At 42.7% G+C, this 21,754-nt stretch overlaps 1 protein-coding gene across 1 annotated transcript in view; it reads right to left on the reverse strand.

The window, feature by feature from the left end:
- The window catches only part of USP6NL (USP6 N-terminal like), a 113,495-nt gene extending 95,500 nt beyond the window's left edge, over nucleotides 1–17,995 (reverse strand). Inside the window, exons 1-2 of the mRNA XM_042815733.1 lie at nucleotides 17,893–17,995; nucleotides 11,892–11,981 (exon numbers count right to left, since the gene is read on the reverse strand). Of these exons, the coding sequence (XP_042671667.1) occupies nucleotides 11,892–11,895 (4 nt within the window). The 5' untranslated portion in view covers nucleotides 11,896–11,981; nucleotides 17,893–17,995. The remainder of the gene's footprint in view (nucleotides 1–11,891; nucleotides 11,982–17,892) is intronic.
- Nucleotides 17,996–21,754: the final 3,759 nt, after the last annotated feature.

The following is a 21,754-nucleotide window of genomic DNA, read 5'->3' on the forward strand; positions in this document are numbered from 1 at the left end:
CCAGGCAGGTCTTGAATATCTCCAGAGAAGGAGACTCCACAATGTCTCTGGACAGCCTGTTCCAGTGCTCCATCACCCATACTGTAGAGAAGTTACTTCACATGTTTGTATGGAACTTTCTGTGTTCAACTTTTAGGCCATTACTCCTTGAGCCTTGCCTCATCCATTTGCCTTCCACCTACCTTAGATACTTACAAACATTTATTAAATACCCTGTTTTTTTTCCCCAGGCTGAACAGACCCAGGTTACTCAACTTTCCCTCATACAGGACATGCTCCAAGCCCTTTATCATCTTTGTGGTCCTCTGCTGGACTCCTAGAAGATCCCTGTCTTTCTTGAACAGGGGAGCCCAGAACTGGACACAGCAGTCTAACTGTGGCCTCACCAGGGCACAGCAGAGGTGAAAGATCACCTCTCTCAACCTGCTGGCCAAGCTCTTTTTATACATCCCAGGCTACCATTGGCCTTCTTGGCCACCAGGGCACATTGCTAGCTCACAGCCAACCTGCTGCACAACCTGCAGAACTCTTCTCCAGCAGGTCAGCCCGAACCTGTACTGATGTGTACAGTTATTCCTCCTCAGATACAAGACTACATTTGCACTTGTTAAACCTCATCAGGCTCCTCCCTCCCCAACTCTCCAGTCTGTCCAGGTCTTATTGAATGGTAGCACAGCCTCCCTGTGCGTCAGCCACTCCTCCTAGCTCTGTATCATCACCAAACTTGCTGAGGATGGACTCTATGCCTTCATTCAGGCCCACTGATGAAGATGCTCAACAAGACCACACCCAGCACTGACCCCTGTGGAACACCACTGGTTAGCCTGATATTAAGACAACCACGTTATCCAACTGAAGAACATCTTATCTACCTATTAGGAGAGCAAAACGAAAGGAATGGTACATGCCTGAGTGCCTCAGAACCAAGTTTACAACACTGCAATATATTTACTGCTCTCCGTGCTCTCTCAGTAGCTATAGAGAATTTAAAATCATGCCAACAAGTTTCAGCCAACTATTACCCACGGAGTGAACAAGGGACAGAACTGCAGCACTCTACCCCATACTTGTGAGGCAATTTGATACATAAACTTAGCTTCCAGTGATACTACATCAGGGCCACAGGTACAGAAAAAGCAGTGCTATTTACCCTCGATTTACCCTTCAAGCTACTCTATTTTTCATTGGACAAGACACAGATAACACTAACACTGCCTTGGCATACCTGGCAAGAGTTAGTTCTCCGACTTTCGTGTTACACTTACTAACCAATGGAAGAAAAAAGAAAAAAGAACAACCACCAAGAGTTTCACAGTGAGCTTCATATGGTTTCTTTTAGTTTATTTCAATGTTTGGAGAATAAATAGATCTTGAAATGTCACTTGAAGTAACTCACGAGCCTTTGAGATAGGAAATATTTTCCTACCACTTCGCTAAAGGAAAACCTGTGGACATTTCTGTTGCTGCTTCTGGCAAAGAAAATAATATGATGGGGGGAGGGGAGGGAGATTATTTTAGTATTAAAAAAAAAAAAAAAAAAAAAAACCAACACAAAATTGACACTCCTTAGTTTGTACCTAATCTTTTCACAGCTAACTATAAACCAACGCTTCCTCTCCCATCTTCCAGACCAACCTTTTCAGATACTCTTGTGGTAACTAAATGTAACTGGGGGGCGGGGGAAGACGCTAAAAGCTTGTCTAGCTTCTACAACCAGAAACAAAGACATGCAAGATCTATCCTCTCCTAGGAATGTGAGGAATCAGGATCTGCAGAAGTGCATGGCTACAAAGTATGGCTATAGCACAGCAATACTGATAAGAACAGCTACACCTGGCAAACAGATTGCCAGAAAGTCTGGGGGAGAGCAAGGAAGGAGGGCTCTGATATCATAGTGTTTGTACAACTCAGAAATAGCAGTGTCATGAAAGAAAAGTCCTCATACGAGCTGTAAAAATTCTGGGGAAAAATAAATAAATCAATAAGCTCCTTAATGAAAGCAGCAAAGCTGATTTAGAGACTAATTTTCCTGTCCCTAACAAATTCCGGGAAGTCCCACTCCCGCTCGAAAAAAGCTCTGAGTGAGCCTTTCAGTGCTCTGCCATGCAGTTAGGCTGATTTTCTAAGAGCTTTTCAAGGGTAAAACAGAAAGGCTGCATTCAAGAATACTCTCCTATGGCAAACCAAAGTGCTTTATTAAAACAAAGTGCCCTTTTACATTAATGTTCTTTCAGATTATGACTGTATTGGCCAAAAGCAGAGCAGATTCTTCAGCACATTGATGTGCTGTTCCAGATAGTAATTGATTATGCTACAAAGTGTGGAAAGGGGAAAAAAAGAGGGGAAAAAAAAAACACCCACAAGGCATCAGCTTCACAAGCCAGGCTGCAAGTCCTACACAGCTCCCTGCGTACTGCAGCAATCTGGAACAGGGTAGAACAGGGATACCAGCAGCCTGGAAGAAATGCCAGTGCGATCTCATCCAGTTCCAATTTTAAGAATGAAAAGCCCTTAATTACAGAGGGGTGCTTTCACAATGAGAGAGTAAATGAACCTTATAATCAGCTGCTTGATAGGATATCATCTAAGCACAGCTACTTTGTTTCCATAAACTTCTGCAAAAATCCTCTGACTACAGAAGAGACAACAGATCAGATATCTTAAATTTATACCTTAGATTTAAACGAACACTGCCAGTCACAGAGCCAGTAATTCTGCAGGGATCACTCATATAACTGGCTGATGACTGTAACCCCAAGTTTTTTCACACAGAAGGTGGTGAAGCACTGGAACAGGCTGCCCAAGGAGGTTGTGGATGCCCCATCCCTGGAGGCATTCAAGGCAGCCTGGTCTGGTGGTTGGCGACCCTGCACATAGCAGGGGGGTGGAACTAGATGATCTTTGTGGTCCTTTTCAACACAGGCCATTCTGTGATTCTATGATTCCATGATTTCTCCATCCCTGCTACAATTCAAAGTTGTTCCCTATTAAAAATTGCATCAGAGCAGGTTTTTAAAACGCTGTCAAATTAGCTTAAAATAACTGCACATCCAGCCAGGCAGGTATTTCATCTCTTGAAAATGAACAAAGGAGAAACAACACTAAATGAGGTAACAACTCACCTTTTTTTCTTACTTGTGACACAGTTACACTGCTGAGCAGCAATAGCTTCATTTTTCCAACAGTATTGTATATTAGTCAATCAATTACACACAAAAGGAGAACCACATGACTCACAACAGGTAAGGAAAGTCTTTAAAATCACCTCTCAATGCTGCTTTTCAGCCCATTTCAAACCCTTCTATGACTAAGCTGTTCTCTTTGCAAATCCTCTACAATTCAACGGGAAATTAAAACAATGTTGTGGTGTTTAATGCAGCAGCCTCTAGAATGTCCTCTCTGCAGTGACTGAAACACCGCTGTCCAGTGGCTGCACGGTGCCTTATGCAAAGAAGTGGATGCCTGCCCAAACATCTACGTCCATAGCTCTTGTTTTTTGGCTGCATTTTAGCTCTGAGTTCCTCCACGCTTTCCCTTCAGAGTGGGCTTGAACACCACACTTGACTTATCACAGGAATGAATAGGATCCCAGACCTATGAATTGCTTACATAGTGGTGGATACTTGATACTCACTCCAGAGAACAAGGTTGCAGTGTTCCTTGCTACTTGCTCTTTCTGCTGCAGGAATACCAATAACCCACAATAAAGGCATCATTGTGTGACATTCTATTTAAGGAGTTCAGAGATAGACCCAATAGAAGCTAAGATTTAAATTTACCCCCCAAAAAAAATCTCCCTCAGAGGAGTATTATCTTGCCAAAGGCATGCATTCTGCACAAAGCAACTTGTCATAATTCAGTAGTTCTCACTGGCCATGAATGAAAACAGCAAGAGGCAAATTTGGAATAAGGACTATCTCCTTTTGTATACATACAGAAATAAAAGAAGCTGCATATGTAAGTATGTAATTTATAAACAGAAACATAACAATAGGACAAGGGGGAATGGTCTGAAACTGAGACAAGGGAGGTTTAGGTTGGATATTAGGAGGAAGTTTTTCCACACGAGGAGTGGTGACAGTGGAACAGGTTGCCCAAGGAGGTTGTGGATGCCCCATCCCTGGAGGCATTCAAGGCCAGGTTGGATGTGGCTCTGAGCAGCCTGGTCTGGTGGTTGGCGACCCTGCACACAGCAGGGGGGTTGAAACTAGATGATCATTGTGGTCCTTTTCAACCCGGGCCATTCTGTGATTCTGAGATATCAAAGTATATTGTACATTTAAACATCCATTACATGTTAGATGTTCATAAATATAACTTGTAATAATGCATATATTTATATCATCTGGGCAATTTTGGGGGCACACAGAGTTAATCTTAAATAAGTTGTAAATAACCTAACCTTGCTTTCCCTTGAAACCATGACAAAGAATAAATCTAAAGAGCAATTATCTAAAAGGGAAATAGTAGGGAGCAGTAAGCGGCTTTCTCCAGTAACACTACACAACAGTACTGGGGGAATGATTTTCAATTGAAAGAGAGGAGATTGAGGTTTAATTTTAGGGGGGAAGTTTTTCACTCAGAGGGCGGTGAGGCTCTGGCACAGCTGCCCAGAGAAGCTGTGGGTGCCCCATCCCTGGAGGTGCTCAAGGCCAGGCTGGATGGGCCCTGGGCAGCCTGAGCTGCAGAGGCTGGAACTGGATGGGCTTTAAGGCTCTTCCAACCTAAGCCATTTCACAATGGCAACTTTTCTGCCACAGCTCTCCTGCCAACTCATAGCTAACAACAGTGAGCCAGCAGCAATATCTTGGTTTACAAACAGAAATTATGTTGGTGTAAAAGTAGGTGTCATCATGCACTGACTTATTTAGAGAAGCCCCATCAATCTAAACCTATAGAGAGAACACTAAACAGAACACTCCCTTTATGATAACCATATGTAAAGAACTGCTTCAAATTTCAATACTGGAAATATGTGCAAAAGATATAAAGATAGTGAGCTTTACAATACCTTAACTAATCTAAATAAAACAGCAAACAGTAAGCAATACTGTGATGATGGCATCTTATAAAAAGTCGGATCACTGAGCTTGAATGTACCGCCTGGAAGCACAGTTTCTGAATATGATAAGATGCCTTTATGCAGCTGCAGCCTCCTGCAAAGCTTAAGAAAAGAAAGTGACTTCTCTCCAGTCTGGGGAGACTGATGAGGTATTTCATCTGATTCCAACTGACAGAAGAGCCCCACAAACTCAAAAATGTTTGTCTTCCTCTTCCAATCTAAAAATAAGGTCTAAGTGCAACGAAAGCCACAAATCAGCAGTCCCAAGGATCCTCAAGGGATCAAAAATAAAAGGATTATGAAAATATTTATCTATGAAGGCATTTAAATGCAGGCGAATTTCAAAAGCTTTTCTTCATTTGTGTTCTGATTGATTTAAATAACCATACACTGCCAAAAAAAGAAACGAGGGCTCTGAAGTTGTGCCATTATGTCAATGTATTAAATAGGCCAATGTCACAAAGGGTGAACATTAAGAAAATAAGTTCCTTTCTGCATAACACCTATACACCTATATTTCCTCAATACTGTGCATCAGCTCTGTATGTGCAAAATATTGTGGTTTATATTTTATTCTCACTAATGAACGCTGTATTTAGAGGAGAGGTTTAATTACAGCATTGGTGAGAAACTGGGTCATCTAAGATCTGATTAGCCCTCTGGAGATGCTTCTCCTCACTTAGTATCCAGGATGATTACTGCATTCCTAAACAACAGCATTAACACTGGACAGAACCACTCGTTACCACTCCTGCGCTTTGCTCTCAGCATTGCAGCAGTACAACCATTTCTGCAGCTGTGTGGTAAGTAGATTTGGGAGCCCACCCATCCCAAACCAACCTCATGTGTTCCTCCTTGTGGCACCTGCATGAAGGAACAGAGACAGAGAAAAAAGAATACCTCAACTCTATTGGTAAGGGGACACTTCAAGGGGGACATCAAATTGCGAAGACCCTCACTTCACTCCTGGCTGTCCCTACAAGCCAGATCTTTCACACTAAGCTCAACTGCATCGAAAGCTTTCCTGCAAGTTGGCAGAAGCTTCTGTAACTCATCAGCTGTGACCTCTATATCTGCACTTCAAGTCAGAAAACTGTTTCCAGCACATTTGCCTCCCTGAGCACTACCAGCAGCACCATCAAGGACAGACATCTGGAAAACAGATAAAGAAAAATACTGACAAGAAATAACAGTGAAGTAAGACTAAGAACAGAAAGCATTTCTCCCAACTGCTAGCTTCAGGAACTAAACAACTTTGTACAATTTAGTGCACACGGATTTTCATGCTTTACCTTCCCACTACAAAAGATAAAAATAAAAAAATAGGAATCATAGAATCATAGAACCAAGGTTGGAAAAGACTCACAGGATCACCCAGTCCAACCATCCATCGATCACCAATAGTTCTCACTAAACCCCTACCTCAACACAAAATCCAAACGTTCTCTGAACACCTTCAGGGTCAGTGACTCCACCACCTCCCTGGGCAGCCCATCCCACTGCCTGACCACTCTTTCAGAGAAGCAGTATTTCCTAATGTCCAGCCTAAATCTCCCCTGGCGCAGCTTGAAGCCACTGGAGTTCCTGCACTGCTGCTTCTGATCCAGGAACTCACATTTCACTACAGTGGTGTAACTGCAATCAATTAAGTGTTAATATGTACAGTTACACAATATTAGAATATACAGCTGAGAGTTTCAAGAGAGTTTCAAGAAAAAGCAGAGCAAATGTAAGTAAGAAAAATCCTATTGTTATCTGTGATTCAATTTTTACAAGTCAGCAATATGAGCGAGCTGCCTAATTTAAGGATCTGGAAAAGAGTGAAAAAAAATCACAAGATAATAAGTAATAAAACCTACAACTCAACTCTTAAACTCTTAAAATATTTTTACACGTCTCTTCAGTCTTCAAACATAGCTTTTTTCCAGTCTTCTACCCGGACTTCTGACCCTTATGACTTATTCTTTACCATTCAGACCTTGAATCAGTTGTTGATGAAGAAATACTACTTCAAATTTCAGTACAGATGACCCAGGAGTCAGTAGTGTCCATATTTCTCCAAAGACACTATTTCTAAAGACCAGAAATAATTACACTGTGAAATCAGAAAATTGCTACAGAAAACACTTTGCATATTGTGTCTTCAAGCTTGTAGTTTATGAATGGGCATTTAGGGCTCTTAGTTCAACAAAAAAACACCACAAAAACCTTAGCTTGTAAGGTGTTAAGATAATCTGACATCACTCAGCTATTCATTATAAACATATTTTGCCTTACTTATGCATTTTCCTTCCCCAGCACGCAATGTTCTGTATGAATCAGAACTTACCCCTTCTCTCAATCTCAGCTCCCTGAAAACCACCTATAACTACTAATCAGCTTTACAATTACTTGCAACACCCTTTCCAAAATGCACAACCACCCTGCACCTTGTTCTGCCAGAGACCATCACCCAATCCTAGCATTTGTTTTCTGAACAGTTTGTCTCAGTGCTCAGTTCACAACAGACCCATTCTGGCACACAAGGAGGACAAATTGGTTCCATTTTTCCCCCCTCACCTCCAAACTCAATCAGACTTTTCTTAGCCTAGGAAGTTCTGTGTGAGTTCTAAAAAACTTTTCTCAGTGGCAAAACCAGAAATAGCAATGCACACTTGCATAATTACCTAAAGTTGGCCTAACTAGGTCACTTGTGTTACTTCCCAAGTTTATTACTCAGAACAGAGAAACCAAGAGCCAGATCTATTTCTTTACACACTCTACAAGGAATCAAAAAGAAGGGAGGAAAAAAAAAAAAAAAAAGTGTTCCATTCTTTGTTTTTCAGTGACAAAACCAATGGTTTCCTCCATGAACACAAGCTAGAGAGCCAGCTCTAATGAGAGGTCAAGAGAGACAACCTGCCATCAGACAGAGGCAGCCTTTAATCACACCATCGTGGTCTTGATTTGAACTGGTAAAGCAAAATTTCCCACCTCATTACCAGACCACAGTGACCAATTCCAAACTATAAGGTTACATTGCAAAGCATCTCTCCAAACACACAGAACGTGCTCCTGCCCTCAGACAATCACAAAGAAAACAAATTATACTGAAGCACAAAGAACAGCAGGTTCACTGCCCAGCAGTGCGCACTGTGTAAGGTTTTAGGGTGTGGGAAACAAAACCAACAGAAAAAGTCAGAAAGGAATTCTTATTTAGAATTTGTAACAGCAAAATTAAAGAAGGAAAAGAAGTTGGCACTGCATCCTATGCATTTAAAGGGAAAAAATGAAGATGTCAGCAGCTTGTTGCAACAGTATATACTAACAATTACTTGAATCGTTTGCAAATTGAGCTCATTGCAGCAGCTCAAACAAGTTCATTGCACTGACCTTCCTTCAAAGAACAAAGCACAGGAAAACTCCCAAACGTAAAGAGCACAGTTTATAATCATAAGAATTTATCACGATACCACACATTTTCTGGTAGCTAAATGTCAACAATTGGAGAAAATGGGAAAGATTAAAATAAGTCCTTCTGCAGTGTGACATTCCTGGCAGGTCAGACACAGCCAGGATTGTTCTGACAAGCTATCTTTATATATAAAATAAATCAAGATTATTTAACTTGGCTACACTGCATACTCTTACCCACCCTTTAAGCATGCGACCTTACTGTCCTATGGGGCACAAAATGTCACAGAGTAACCCGAAATACGGATGAACCTCAGTCTGATTTACGAAAACAGGCATTTATAAAGGCATTCAACAGAAATAAAAGCTTTAAAAGAGTTCACCTTTGTTTGAGCAGTTCTGAGATTCCCTCTATTAGAATAAAAAACTACCACGAATGCTCAACTGCACAGCTGTATCAACGCGCTTCTCTGCTACTGAGTAACACAGGACAGGAGCCACAGGGAAAATGTATGCTGAAACGAAGGAAACAGAAGACTTGGATAACAGAAGTATGGAGAAGGCTGTATTACTCCATTTTTTTGCTTCAGCCTTCTTGCAAGCGCTCCAGTCACATTTCCCAAGAAGCAGAAGGGACTGGGAGCATGAAGAGTTGACCACTGTGGGAGATCAGGTTTGAGATCATCCAAGGAACCTTAAGGAGCACAAGTCACAGAACACCCTGAGTTGGATGGAAGTCCTTGAACTCTGAGATGCACCCATGGGTTCTGCGGAATTGCAGATGAAGTTAGAATCATAGAATGGCCTGGGTTGAAAAGGACCACAATGATCATCTCGTTTCAACCCCCCCTGCTGTGTGCAGGGTCACCAACCATCAGACCAGGCTGCCCAGAGCCACATCCAGCCCGGCCTTGAATGCCTCCAGGGATGGGGCATCCACAACCTCCTTGGGCAACCTGTTCCAGTGTCACCACTCCCTGTGTGGAGAACTTCCTCCTAATATCCAACCTAAATCTCACCTGTCTCAGTTTAATCTTAGTTGTTTGTTGCTGTTTTTTTTTTGTTTTGTTTTTGTTTTTTTGTTTTTTTTTTAAGTTGCAAAGCCACTGTTCATCTTTGAAACATCATGGCAGATCAGTGCAGTTCTCAGCTGCTGGAAAAAGGGAAACATAGCCACCATTTTTTAAAAGGGAAAAAAAGGAAAAGCCAGGAAACTACAGGCCTGTCAATCTCACCTCGGTTTCTGGCACGTTAATGGAGCAGATCCTCCAGGAAACTATGCTGAAGTACACAGAAAGCAAGGAGATGACAGTGGCAGCAAACCTGACTACTAAGGGCCTACACTAAGGACCTACTCTAAGGGCAAATCCCCCATCAAATCTGCTGTTACCCCTTCTACGACAGGGTTAAAGCACTGGTGGACAGGAGAAGAGCAACTGATACCACCTACCTAGACTCGTGTAAAGCACCTAACACCACACAACATCCTTCCCTCTAAAACAGAGGGCCATGGATCTGACAGATGGACACTCAGTGAACAACAAGTTGGCTGGACGGTCACACTCCACACAGTCAGTGGCTCAACAATCAGTTGGAGATGGGATGGGCACTATTTATCTAACATCGTTGTCAACAACACGGGCAGGAGGATCAAGTGCATATATTCTTAAGATGATAAATACTTTGCAGATCGAAGTACTTAGTAAAGAGGAGCCTAAAACTATGCATGCTGACTTGTAGTTCAAGTTTCTCTGAAGCAAACTGTAAGTTAAGAAGTCCAAGAGCAGCTGAATAAGTATCTGATTTCTTTTAACCCACATTTTTAAAGAGCAGCATTTTCAGTTGTGTCCTTGAAGCCCACCACTGAGAATAGATTTAAGCATCCAACCTAACACAGGAACGTGACATTCTTCTGCAAAGAAGGGACTGCACTTTGTTTTAACTGATTGGTTAAAATTACTATAAATCACCACAAAAGCCCTGCTACATTGTTATCTTCCCTTTCAACAGAGATAGTCATTCCTCCTAACGCAAAGCAAACTCTCCATTCTGAAACCATGTCAAAGTCTCATCAAAATCAAAGGTGTTTTGCTCAAGTAATGACAGCATTTTTTTTGCTCCATCATCACAGCAGTACCTCTGTGAGTCACACAAAACAAAGCAACTGTGACTTAAAAGGTAAAAAGACACATATGTATTTGTATGTTTAAGACCATTAGGCAGTGACAGCACATGAGACATTCTATAAATGAGTTATGATTAACACAGCAGTGTTTGACAAGTCAGGATATTCAGGTACGTGAATAAACTACCTGTGTAAAGAGGTCATTTATGCAAGACTGTAAACATTAAACATCAGAAAATAAACAAATGTGAACAGCCATATGTGAAACAGACAGAATTCTATTTGCACTCAGCATGAACCCTAAAATTTAGCAAACATCAAAAAATGCTACTGAAAGAATTGCTAATTGCCAAGATAAAACGAGATTTACTCCATGACTTTCTTCTTTCAGATGTCAAGTACAATTATTTTTATTTAGTTTGACAAGAAATTCAGCCAGCAAGCTTCTTTTAGTCACTTCCAGACTTATTTTACTAACACAGGATATAATCACTCTACAGACATTCTCATTCCATAACAGATTCAGTATACTTGTGTTGAAACTAAGCTGCTATTTACATATTCCTGTGCATATGAAGTTATAGCATTATTCCTGTGTCATGCGAGGCTAGGCAATGTTGCTGCCAAGGTTTATATTAAGAGTTCTCAAATCCACAAAACTTACAAAGTACATTCAAATACTTAAAACATTTTGATAAAAAGAAATCATCTTAACCATCAAATCCATCCAAAACAAAACTTCTGGTGTCTTTCGTGGTTTTTTCTGTCAGGAGGGATCTTAAGTCACACTTTTCGAAGGCTCACATCTTTCTAACACGTGCCAAAAATTCCTTTGGGATCAGAGCTCTATACTGGAATTTGAGCAATAAATATTTTTTCCCATAAAATGAAGTCCATTCATTTTATGTTGGATTTTCACCAGCTACTTGAATTTACTGGATGTTCACATATTTTGGAGTTTTTAAGAAACCCAAGGCATTCTCCTCTCAGAGCTGTATGCTTTATTTATATTGAAAAGAAAAAGGAAAAAAACCCACACACAACAAACATCAGCTTGTTTTAGAACTCACCTTCATGAAAAAGACACCAGACTACCAACATAAAGCTTTACAGAGCATATATTGATCAAGATTTTGCAGGTTAAAAATAGCACCTGTCAGATCTCAGCTTTTATTACTGAATAAATGAAGAGACAAAATTCATAGACCCGTTTTAAGGCAGAGCTCACCTCCCAAAGCCCACAACAGATGGACAGCTCTTCTGAAATGCAAACTAACAGTTGGTTTTTTCTTAATAAAGGAATTTACTCACTCATGACTGGAAATTCCTTCGCATGTGATCCAAACCAGGTCTCGAAGCAAGGTATCTTGTTGGAGAAGGTTTCTCAAAGGTATACATGTCCTGGTAACAGTAAGAAAAAGAGACTAATCACTTTTCAACTTCAAATAAATAACACATCTATTTATAACAAACAGACTCTCCCATTAGCTTTACACTAGCCCAGCCTTTGTTTCTTTTCTAAAGGAACACAGATGTATTTGTTATGGTTGAGGAACTTGACACTAATGGATATATCCTGAAGTATCAACTCAAAATGTGTACTGCCTTTGACATTCAAATTATAACCTTGTTTGCAAGGACTAGTTCATGAAAGATAACTACTTCCAAAAGATACCAGACGTTCTTAAGATCAGAAGAAACTACACTATGGATGTAGTAACTGAAAATACCATCAAAGCCATGTTTTCCTTCAGTAGAGTTTTCCTCAGCTAGCAAAAAGATGCAATGAAAACCATACTTAATGATATAGAAGAACTACAAACCAATTTACCAAAAAAAAAAAAAAAAAAAAATACGGATTGGCACCAGCACCCAGCACTTCCTTGGAAACAAAACCTGAAAGTTCGGATTTCTACTAACAGTAAACAATCAGATCAGTCAATATCTAACCAAAATGACACAAAGGTACCTAAGTAGGGCAGATAGGGATTCACTGACAACAGGCCCGGCTTTCCCCAGAGCGAAACACACAGAGCTTCATCTTCAACACTGACAGTACAGCATGTATGTTTTTAACATTATTACATTGTCTCCATCCTGCTGCTAAAAGCAATCTGATAGAAACGTGATATTCAAATAACTTCTCATCACAGTTGTGATTAAAAGAAGAAACAAACATAGCTATCATGCCATAGTTTCCCTCTAATATCAGCACAAATATCATTTCTGTAAATTAAGGAACATTATGTGACTTATTTCCTCTCTTCAAACCAATCAGAACTTGCTGAACCTGACCACCTGTGACAGCCAAGCGAGATCATATCTTCTGCTGACTCAGATTTCAAGTCTCAACACTTCTGATCTCTTAACTCTTAAAAAATAAAAACAATTCATACACAAAAAAAAAAAAAAAAAAAAAAAAAACACAGAAGAGAGCTGACTTTAACATCCTGCAGCGTGACTTAGCAAAAACATATACACATTTGCAGCCAAAGAAGTAGAGGACCTATCATAGGACTGGATTCACATCACAAGAAGACTGCTGCATCACTTGCTCAAACGTGCAAAAAAAAAAAAGTTCTGAGAGCCAAAAGGAAGCCATCAGTATTGCTGCACACTGTAGACTGAAAATTACAAACAATTTCTTTGCACTGATAAGGTAATGTAAGAAAGAGGCTCATCAGGAGAAGAAAAACTAGACAGGCTCAACCAGTGGGCCCAGGTGAACCTCATGTAGTTCAGCATATCCAAGTGCAAGGTGTTACAGCTGGGTTGTGGCAATCCCTGCTATCAGTGCAAGGTGGGGGCAGGTAAGGATGGAGCACAACCTTGCTGAAAAGCACTTGGGTACTACTGGTGGATGGCAAGCTGGCCATGAGCCAGCAAAGTGCAAACTGTGAGCCAGAAAGCCAACCATATCCTGAGCTGCATCAAAAGAAGCATGGCCTGCAAGTGAAGGGAGCTGATCCCGCCCCTCTGCTCTGTGCTGGTGAGGCCTCGCCTGGAGTACCGCACCCAAATGGGGAGTGCTCAGTACAGGAGAGATGTGGACCTGTTGGAGTGCAACCAGAGGAGAGCCACAAAAATGATCCAAGGGATGGAACACCTCTCCTATGAGGACAGCCTGAGAGAGCTGAGGATGATCAGCCTGGAGAAGAGAAGACTCTAGGGAGACCTGAAAGCAGCCTTCCAGGGGCTAAAGGGGGGCTGTAAGAAAGAAGGGGACAGACTCTTTAGCAGGATGCATGACAGGACAAGGGGAAATGGTTTCAAACTATATCTAGGGAGATTTAGATTGGATATATGGAAGAAGTTTTTACAACAAGGGTGGAGAGGCACTGGAAAAGGTTGCCCAGAGAACTGGTGGATGCCCTGTCCTCAAACAAGGGGGGGGGACTCAAGGTCAGGCTGGACAGGGCTCTGAGCACCTGATCCAGCTGTAGGTGTCCCTGCTCAGCGCAGGGGATTTGGACCAGATGGCCATTGGGGGTCCCTTCCAAATCAAACGATTCTATGAAAATAGTAACGTGAAGTAACACGTATACAAACATTAAATTAAAAAAAAAAAAGAAAAAAAAGCCAGACAAACACAAAGCCATTACATGGTGCAATCACTGATGAACAACAGTTTGAATTGCAGGCTCCAGCAATTCTCTCACAGTAGTTGCTAAATTAAACACGTAAGCACGCGCAGTCTAATAAAAAAGTGTCCAGTTAAAATGCGTCACCAGAACTGCAGTCTTGTCAGTTTTCTTTTCATTACTGATGTCAAAATTAGCAAATGTAACTTGCATGACATTTAATCATTTACTGGACTAATTACAGTTATTACGTTCAGAACAACAAATGAATGTTATAGAAGTCACTCCACCCAGGTCCAAAGCACTTCTGGACAGAGTTCTAGACACCTCCTGCGCTCAAACTGTTTTTCTATCTTATGTAGAGTCCACTGGACAACTGGCATCTCCAACCCAATGTGTTTTTCCTAAGGCATCGTCTCACCTTGGTTTTTAAGTACGAGCTCAGCAAACCTTGCCTCACAGACATCACATTATGTGCTATTTTATTGTTTGTACGTACAGGGAAAGGCTGCTCATGGGGAAAAACAAAACATCAGCTCTGAAAACCACTTCACATTGATGACAGCATCATCATCCATCATATCGTTTATAAAATCCAGTCACATAAGACTAAGGAAACAAGGAGTGAAGAATATAGCAGTTATATTCCTAAACTTAGCAGCTATATGCCTAAAAACACACTGCAACTATGAAAAACTAATGTTTCAGTAAATCTTAGCAACTTCAATTCAGACTTCCATGTACAAAAGTTCTCGCTCTCTGTATCTGCATACTTTGTTTAGCTGTTGCTAATATCTGCTTAGTAGCCAGTAAATGCTTCCCAATAAATCTAGTTTTCCTTCTTTAAAACAGCGGGGATATTTGTTTTATGATATTTCCCTTGTTTGTAACTTGCACATTTTCCCCAAGGCCAAGATAATGGGCTTTGGAAAAAAAAAAAAAAAAAAAAAAAAAAAAAAAGCACACACACACACACAAAAAAAAAACTTCTTATTTTAACTTGCAATTTGGAGCATAATGACAGCAAGAAGTATTGGAGAGCCAGGAGTTAACCAAAGCTAACCAAATACCAGGAAGTCAGTACATTCTACTGCTACACAATATTGATGCTTTTCTTAAGGATGTGTGTTATGGAACTAAAATCACTTTGCTCTCTTAACCAACAATCCTACTTATGTCAATGTTTACCATGTTCTCTCCTGTACACAAACACAACTTAATACCATTAACATTATTTCTTTCCACTGCTGTACGTTGATCGTCTTGCTTAAATATAATCACCAAAATCTGCACTTTTATTCAAGACAGGAGCTGATGTGTTCTTGCAATTAGCAAGGCTATTAAAAAAAAATGTGTGTGTGGAGGGGGGGGGGGGACTTACACACATACCTTTGATCTTTCTCTCTTCCTGGAGAGCTAACCCTTGTATCCAATCCAGCACCTCATCTACTAAGAAGACATTTAATAGCCCCTAGCATTACTCAACTGCCATAGTAGCAAAACGATCAGCATTTTAAGTAAGGTTTGAACGGAATGCCCGAGGTGGGAGAAGTTCTTCACCAATTTGAGCACACTAGAAATGTATTCAGTTTTCCCACACCTAACATCAGGTCTCCTTTTTACCAAGTATTCTGTCTCATAATAATGAATGCAAACCAGAATGAAAGCAAGTTACAGCACATTATAACTCTGTGCACAAAGATTCTATCCAAAGACAAGACAATTAAGGATTCAAGTCTCATCTGTGACTATGTTATTGTAGCATCTGTTTAACTTGGATACTAAGGCATTCATGCTATAGGTTTATATCCCCCAATCCCCAAGACACAGAAATTAAAGGACCACCATACAACCAAACATGTCAATGACAAAATAGCCTAAACAGAACCTGCCTGCAAAAAGCAGTATTCTGCTGTTATTTACTTTCTTCTTTAAAGCAAAACGTTACTGCCCCCCAAAGAAAACAGAGCCAGAGATTTCAGAAGCATGTTTTAAGGTTTTGTAGATAGCTGGTTGCCAACAGTATGTTTGGAATGATTGGTTTCCACGCTGTATGCTCAGAGGGCAGCGGAACAGCTTCTTAAAAGGCAGTGCTAAATACTCACTTCACACAGCAGCCAGGCTGAATTAATTTCAGAGTTATAATCAGCTAAGAGAAGCTACAAGGAAGCAAGACTAAACCATGTAATAGCACAGCTATTAACAAAAAATATAATAAAAATTCCAAACATAGCACCTGGCTTCCCAATATCCTAGCTCAGCAACATGCCCACGACATCAAGAATGTAACATTCGCAAAGCACGAGTACTACATGATTTCTGAGTTCCCTTCCAACCCATGCCATTCTATGATTCTACTACTTAAGAGGCTCCACCAAGCCACGGACTGGCCGCAAACGAGGAAGCACACAGAGGTACAAACGAAGCAGCGCACGGCACACCCACTCCTTTGTTCAGAGCAGGAATATTTACACTACAAAGCGAAGCGCCTCAGTTTCAGGCACTGCTGATTGGCCGCTGCCTGCGGTACACACGAGTTTGAGTTTCGGCTGTCACACAGCAGCTCCAGCTCCCAAGATAACACACCGAGCTAAAAACCACACGGAGCAATTCGTTAAAAGGAGCGTTCTGACTGAAAGGATCCTTCACAAAACATCCTCGTTGTGAACAAGGCTGGGAGACTCAATTTCGTCTCACTTCAAAGCAACAAAAAAAGCCAAAAACCGGCCGTGCTAACAGCCTGCCTCCCGTGCAGCCGCCTGCTCCAAACTGAGAGCTGCACAAAGAAAGTTATTATTCGGAAAGTTATCATACAGGAGTTGGGCAGAGGTGCTGTATGTCAGCACCTGGCTCTGCCTGCCCAGGGACAGAGCCCAGGACAAACCTTGGGTGGTTTCCTGCGGACAGACGTCCACCTCTGTGTTTCCAGAGGGAAACACAGCACGGGAACCTGGTGCTCTGCTGGCAGTCCCCGCGGGGATGGAAGGTGAAGAGAGGGCCGTGTGGGGCGAAGCACCCGGGGCTGCGGACCCACTGTCTCGCACCGCGGCTCTCGGGTTGTTGCCTTTCAGCTAAAGCCTTACAAAAAGCACAGCAGGGAGCAGGTACAAAACGCACCGGCGCCTGGAAGTCCGATTAAAACAAGTTTTAAACATCCAAATCCTCCCTGCTCCCGACGGGAGCCATACAGCGGCCTTACCCTGACAGGGAGGGGGGCATCGAGAAGCCCTCCACCCTCAGCAGTGATCCCCGACCCCACAGCCCCCAGTCCCACAGCGACGCAGACCCCACAGCCCCTCGCAGGGCCGGCACCCCTCTCCCACACGGCTCCTCTTTGGAGATCCCCCCCGGGGCAGCCCCAGCACCTCGCTCCAACCTCACAAAGGGACCGAGGGGCATCTCCAGCGAGGCTTCCCTCGCACTGCCCCGACACACTGAGCTCGGCCAACCCCCCACGCTGGAAATGGAACAGCCCGGAGCACCCCGGTACCCTCCCGGAGCCGGCTCCCGCCTCTCCCACCTCCCCGGCTCCAGGGGGTGCGCGCAGCCCGGCCCCTCCCGATGGAGGATGGTAGCGCCCGCCTCCCCTCAGCTCTCTAGGAACTCAGTTTCCCCCCGCCCGCCTCATTGGAGAGGTCGGACGCGGCGTTTCCCCCCGCACAGCGCCCCGGGAATGGAAGGGTCCGATCCGCGACCCCGGGGGGGCGCACAATGGCCGCCTGCGCCCCTACCTTTGCTCGCCTTCCTCTTCTCCCTCCTCCCAGGGCCTCCGTCCGCCTCCTCCCTCAGCGCCACTTCCCCGCTCTGCTGCCCCAGGAGCGGCGGCCTCCAACCAGGAAGTGCCCCGGCGTGACACCGGCGACCGCCGCTATGGAAACCCTGCCCGCCCCCGCCCCTCCCCGCCCGGCGCCGTCCCACGGGGCCGGACCGCCGCCGCCGCCATCTTGCACTCACAGCGAGGCGCGGAGGTGCCCGGCCCGGCCCCGCTCCCCGCCGCGTCCGCCGCCATCTTGGGCTCCCAACGAGGGCCGGGCAGCGCCGGCGGGTTGCTGACGCGGCTGAGGGAGCCGTGCCTCGGCGAGGCCGGGGCAGCCGTTGGGAGCCCATGGAGACTCGTGTTTGGCTCCAAGCCCAGCACCCACCTTTATTGCTACTGTGCTGGGTCTGCGCCTTGCTTCTGTGGTAGCGGGGGAAGAGCAGCGAGCAGGACTCTTCCTCGTCCATCACAGCTACCAAGACCCTTGTGTTTAAAGCCCCGATCCTTTTTCAGTTTTCTGATACACCAACACTAGATACTGGAAGGTTGAAATACAGCTTGATGGGTGGTGTTCATAAGCTCGTACATGGAAATAAAGGGGCAGACCGCAATGCCCATTCTAGCGCATCGCTAGAGGGACAGCTTTGATCCCAACCCTGCCTCTTCCTTAAGCAGCTTCCAAGCCACCATCCTCCCACTCGCCGCACGCAAGTAACGCATCCATATGCATGGCTATGCTTTGCATCGGGCTCTCACCTCGGTTACAAACAAAACCAGAAGGGAAGAAGCGCAGAAATGTGACAAACAGCTGTTTGAGGATATGAGACATCTCCAGTGATGTCATTACCAGAAAGCGGTTAGTTTGGTGTAAAAAGAAAACCATTGTGGTTACGAGGGAATTTGAAGTAGCGACGTAGTGTGATTTCACTTTAGAAGCATTAGATTAAAATAAACAGTAATTAAAATGTACTACTAAATGACATCCAGGAATGGTAGAAAAGAAAGCAACATTCAGTAAATGTTTAGAGTATATTAAGTAATCCTGTGTTCATGTAATAACACGACCTGTTGGAGCACGTCCAGAGGAGGGCCACACGAATGATCCAAGAGCTGAGAGCTGGGGCTGTGCAGCCTGCAGACCTGAGTGCAGCCTTTCAGTATCTAAAGGGGGGCTGTAGGAAGGAAGAGGACAGACTTTTTAGCAGGGTCTGTGGTGATAGGACGAGGGGAAATGGTTTCAAACTAAAAGAGGGGAGATTTAGACTGAATATGAGGAAAAAGGTTTTTCTATGCGGTGAGGCACTGGAATAGGTTTTCCAGAGAAGTGGCGGATGCCCTGTCCTTGGAAACAAAGCCAGGCTGGATGGAGCTCTGAGCACCTGCCTAGTGGTTTATGACGCTGTTCATTGCAGGAGAGTTGGACCAGATGGTCTTTAAAGGTCCCTTCCAACTCAAACAGTGCTATGATTCTGTATTTACAAACTTTATGTTCGAATAATAACCAAGGAATTTAGTACCATCAAAATAAGCACTTCTGTGAGTTGTGGGGCTCTCAACTTCTGATGCTATTTTTTACATAAACTTGTAACGCAAGGACATTTCATGGCAAGTTGGTGAATGCAGTACTCCATTATTTCAAAGTAGATTAGATGAGCTGAATAATTAGTGACTGGTTAGCCTAAGACCAATAAATCTCTGCAGATATTGCACTATTTAATAGACTTCTTGTCCTCAGAGTTCTCTCTGAGTCTAGAGGAAACATAGCTGAAACAGTGTTACTTCTGGAAAACCTGAAAGTGGCATCCCCTGACCTGGCAGATAGCCGTGCTCACAGACCTTGTGGTTTCTGTGAATCTAGCAAATCTGGAGCATGCATACATGAGCATGGTAGCATTTGACATTTGTTTCATTTAGGAGAAAATGGCTAAAAGTACTGAGAGTACAAGCTTGAATCACTTGTCTCAGTTGTTTTTGTTTGTTTGTTTGTTTGTTTTTCTTGTGCTGAAGAAGTGTAATACAAAATAGAAATAATTTATTGCTTTATAATACATTTCAGAAAGTAACTGTGATTAACTAGCCTGTCAGTATCCCCAAAATCCCAAGAGAAATATTGAGGTTGGACTGAATCATTCCAATTTAAAGTCTTAATTGTCTTTTTTAAAACTTCAGAAGCTGTTAGAATATAAAAACATACTTAGCTTTCCTCAAGCTAGGGATTTGTTTCTTCCCAAAATGGCTAATTAGTTAAGATAAATATCTTCCACAGGGAGCTCTTTGTTTCATCTAAACCATCTCATCTCTATTGCATACATTCACAAACTATACATCATTGGTTTTGTTTCCCATATGCTCATTGTTTCCTGTTGTAATACTATAACTAGGCTGTGGAACAGTTCTAAAATCACAGCTTTCCAAGTGGCTGACAGTGATATCCTACTTGTTTTATCACTACTCCCACATACAAATCCGGCAGTATCATCACAAGCACACTCCATTTTTATTATAGTTCTTAGTCTGAGGAATCTGTATCATTATTATTTATAATGCTTAAAAATCTACATGGCATTTCATGGATGTGCACGAGACGTTGCCTGTGTCTATGCAGGACTGTGCCCTGGGAAGCAGGTAAATCTCAGTATGTCTCTTGCAAGTTTTTGACACCTGTTATCTCTGTGCAGGCTTCAAAAGTAGTCCTTCATCTAGTTCATCAATCAGCCGCAGCACAGCTTCACATGATTCCCTACCCCATTGATTTGTCTTTCATGTCACATAGGTAGGATGAGCAGTGTGGTAGAAAACCTGTCTGGGTCAAGTCCATTTTTAGTTTAAATGCAAAAGCTGCAGTTTGCTTGCTGAGTGTGAACTTGAAGAGAGGTAGTGCATGTTTGAGTTACTGTTGGGGTTAGATTCAGATGTATGTTACAGTCTAGACTTTTTCATTTAATTATATTCTGAGCTGGTATATCTGTTGATGAAAGGTAATGCTCAGTGGTTAATCTCAGAAGATGACCTGGACTGTGTTTAAGCTCAGAAGTTGTATTAGCCACTTACAGTGGTAACTGGAGTCGTGGAAGTGAAGATACTCACAAATCACACCTCACAATGAGCAGCTGATCACATCAGGGCTGCACTTAGGGTAGATGTACTGCAGAAGATGCTGAGCATTCTGCACAGCCACTGTCATTACTTGGCAGCAGTATCACGGAGCCATTGACAAAAGAACAGAGTATTAACATTCCATTTTAAAGTGTCCTATTCACAAAAACATTGCAGTCTTCCCTACTGAACTTCAAAAGAGGACAAGAATTCCAATGTAAAAAATATGAGATTTTCATCTGCAGTTATTTCTCAGTGTGCTGTGCCTTTTTTGTTGTTGTTGTTCGTTTGTTTTTTAGCTATGAAGCTTATGAAAATCACTCTATTCAGTAAAACACCATTTTAAAAATTAAGCAGAACATATAGCATATGCACAGGATTATAGGAACCAACTGCAACATCTTACTGAAATAAATTTCTTTGTCTTCAAGTTCTGTCTGCTCTTATGATACCAATGGATCCCTAGCTAAATCAGCCTTGTGAGATTTGAATCTTGCATTGGGACAACGGAATGAACTTGATGATCCCTCAAGATTCCTTCTTAGATTTCACAGCTTTTCAGAATTCGCTCAGCTCAGCAGGCAGTGTGCATATTGATGCCACTTTGGGTGAAAATCTATTCAGGGTCTCCCAGTGTATCTGGCTGGTGATCACAATCCCAGGAGCACTATGTCTTCTGCTGTCAACAGCATAACAAGTCATAATAGAGCAGTCCCTGACAGGGCAAGGTTTCGGAATGC

Source organism: Centrocercus urophasianus, unplaced genomic scaffold, assembly GCF_019232065.1.
Source record: "Centrocercus urophasianus isolate 14NV4802_14NV808 unplaced genomic scaffold, USGS_Curo_1.0 seq_15, whole genome shotgun sequence".
NCBI classification, from domain to species: Eukaryota; Metazoa; Chordata; class Aves; order Galliformes; family Phasianidae; genus Centrocercus; species Centrocercus urophasianus.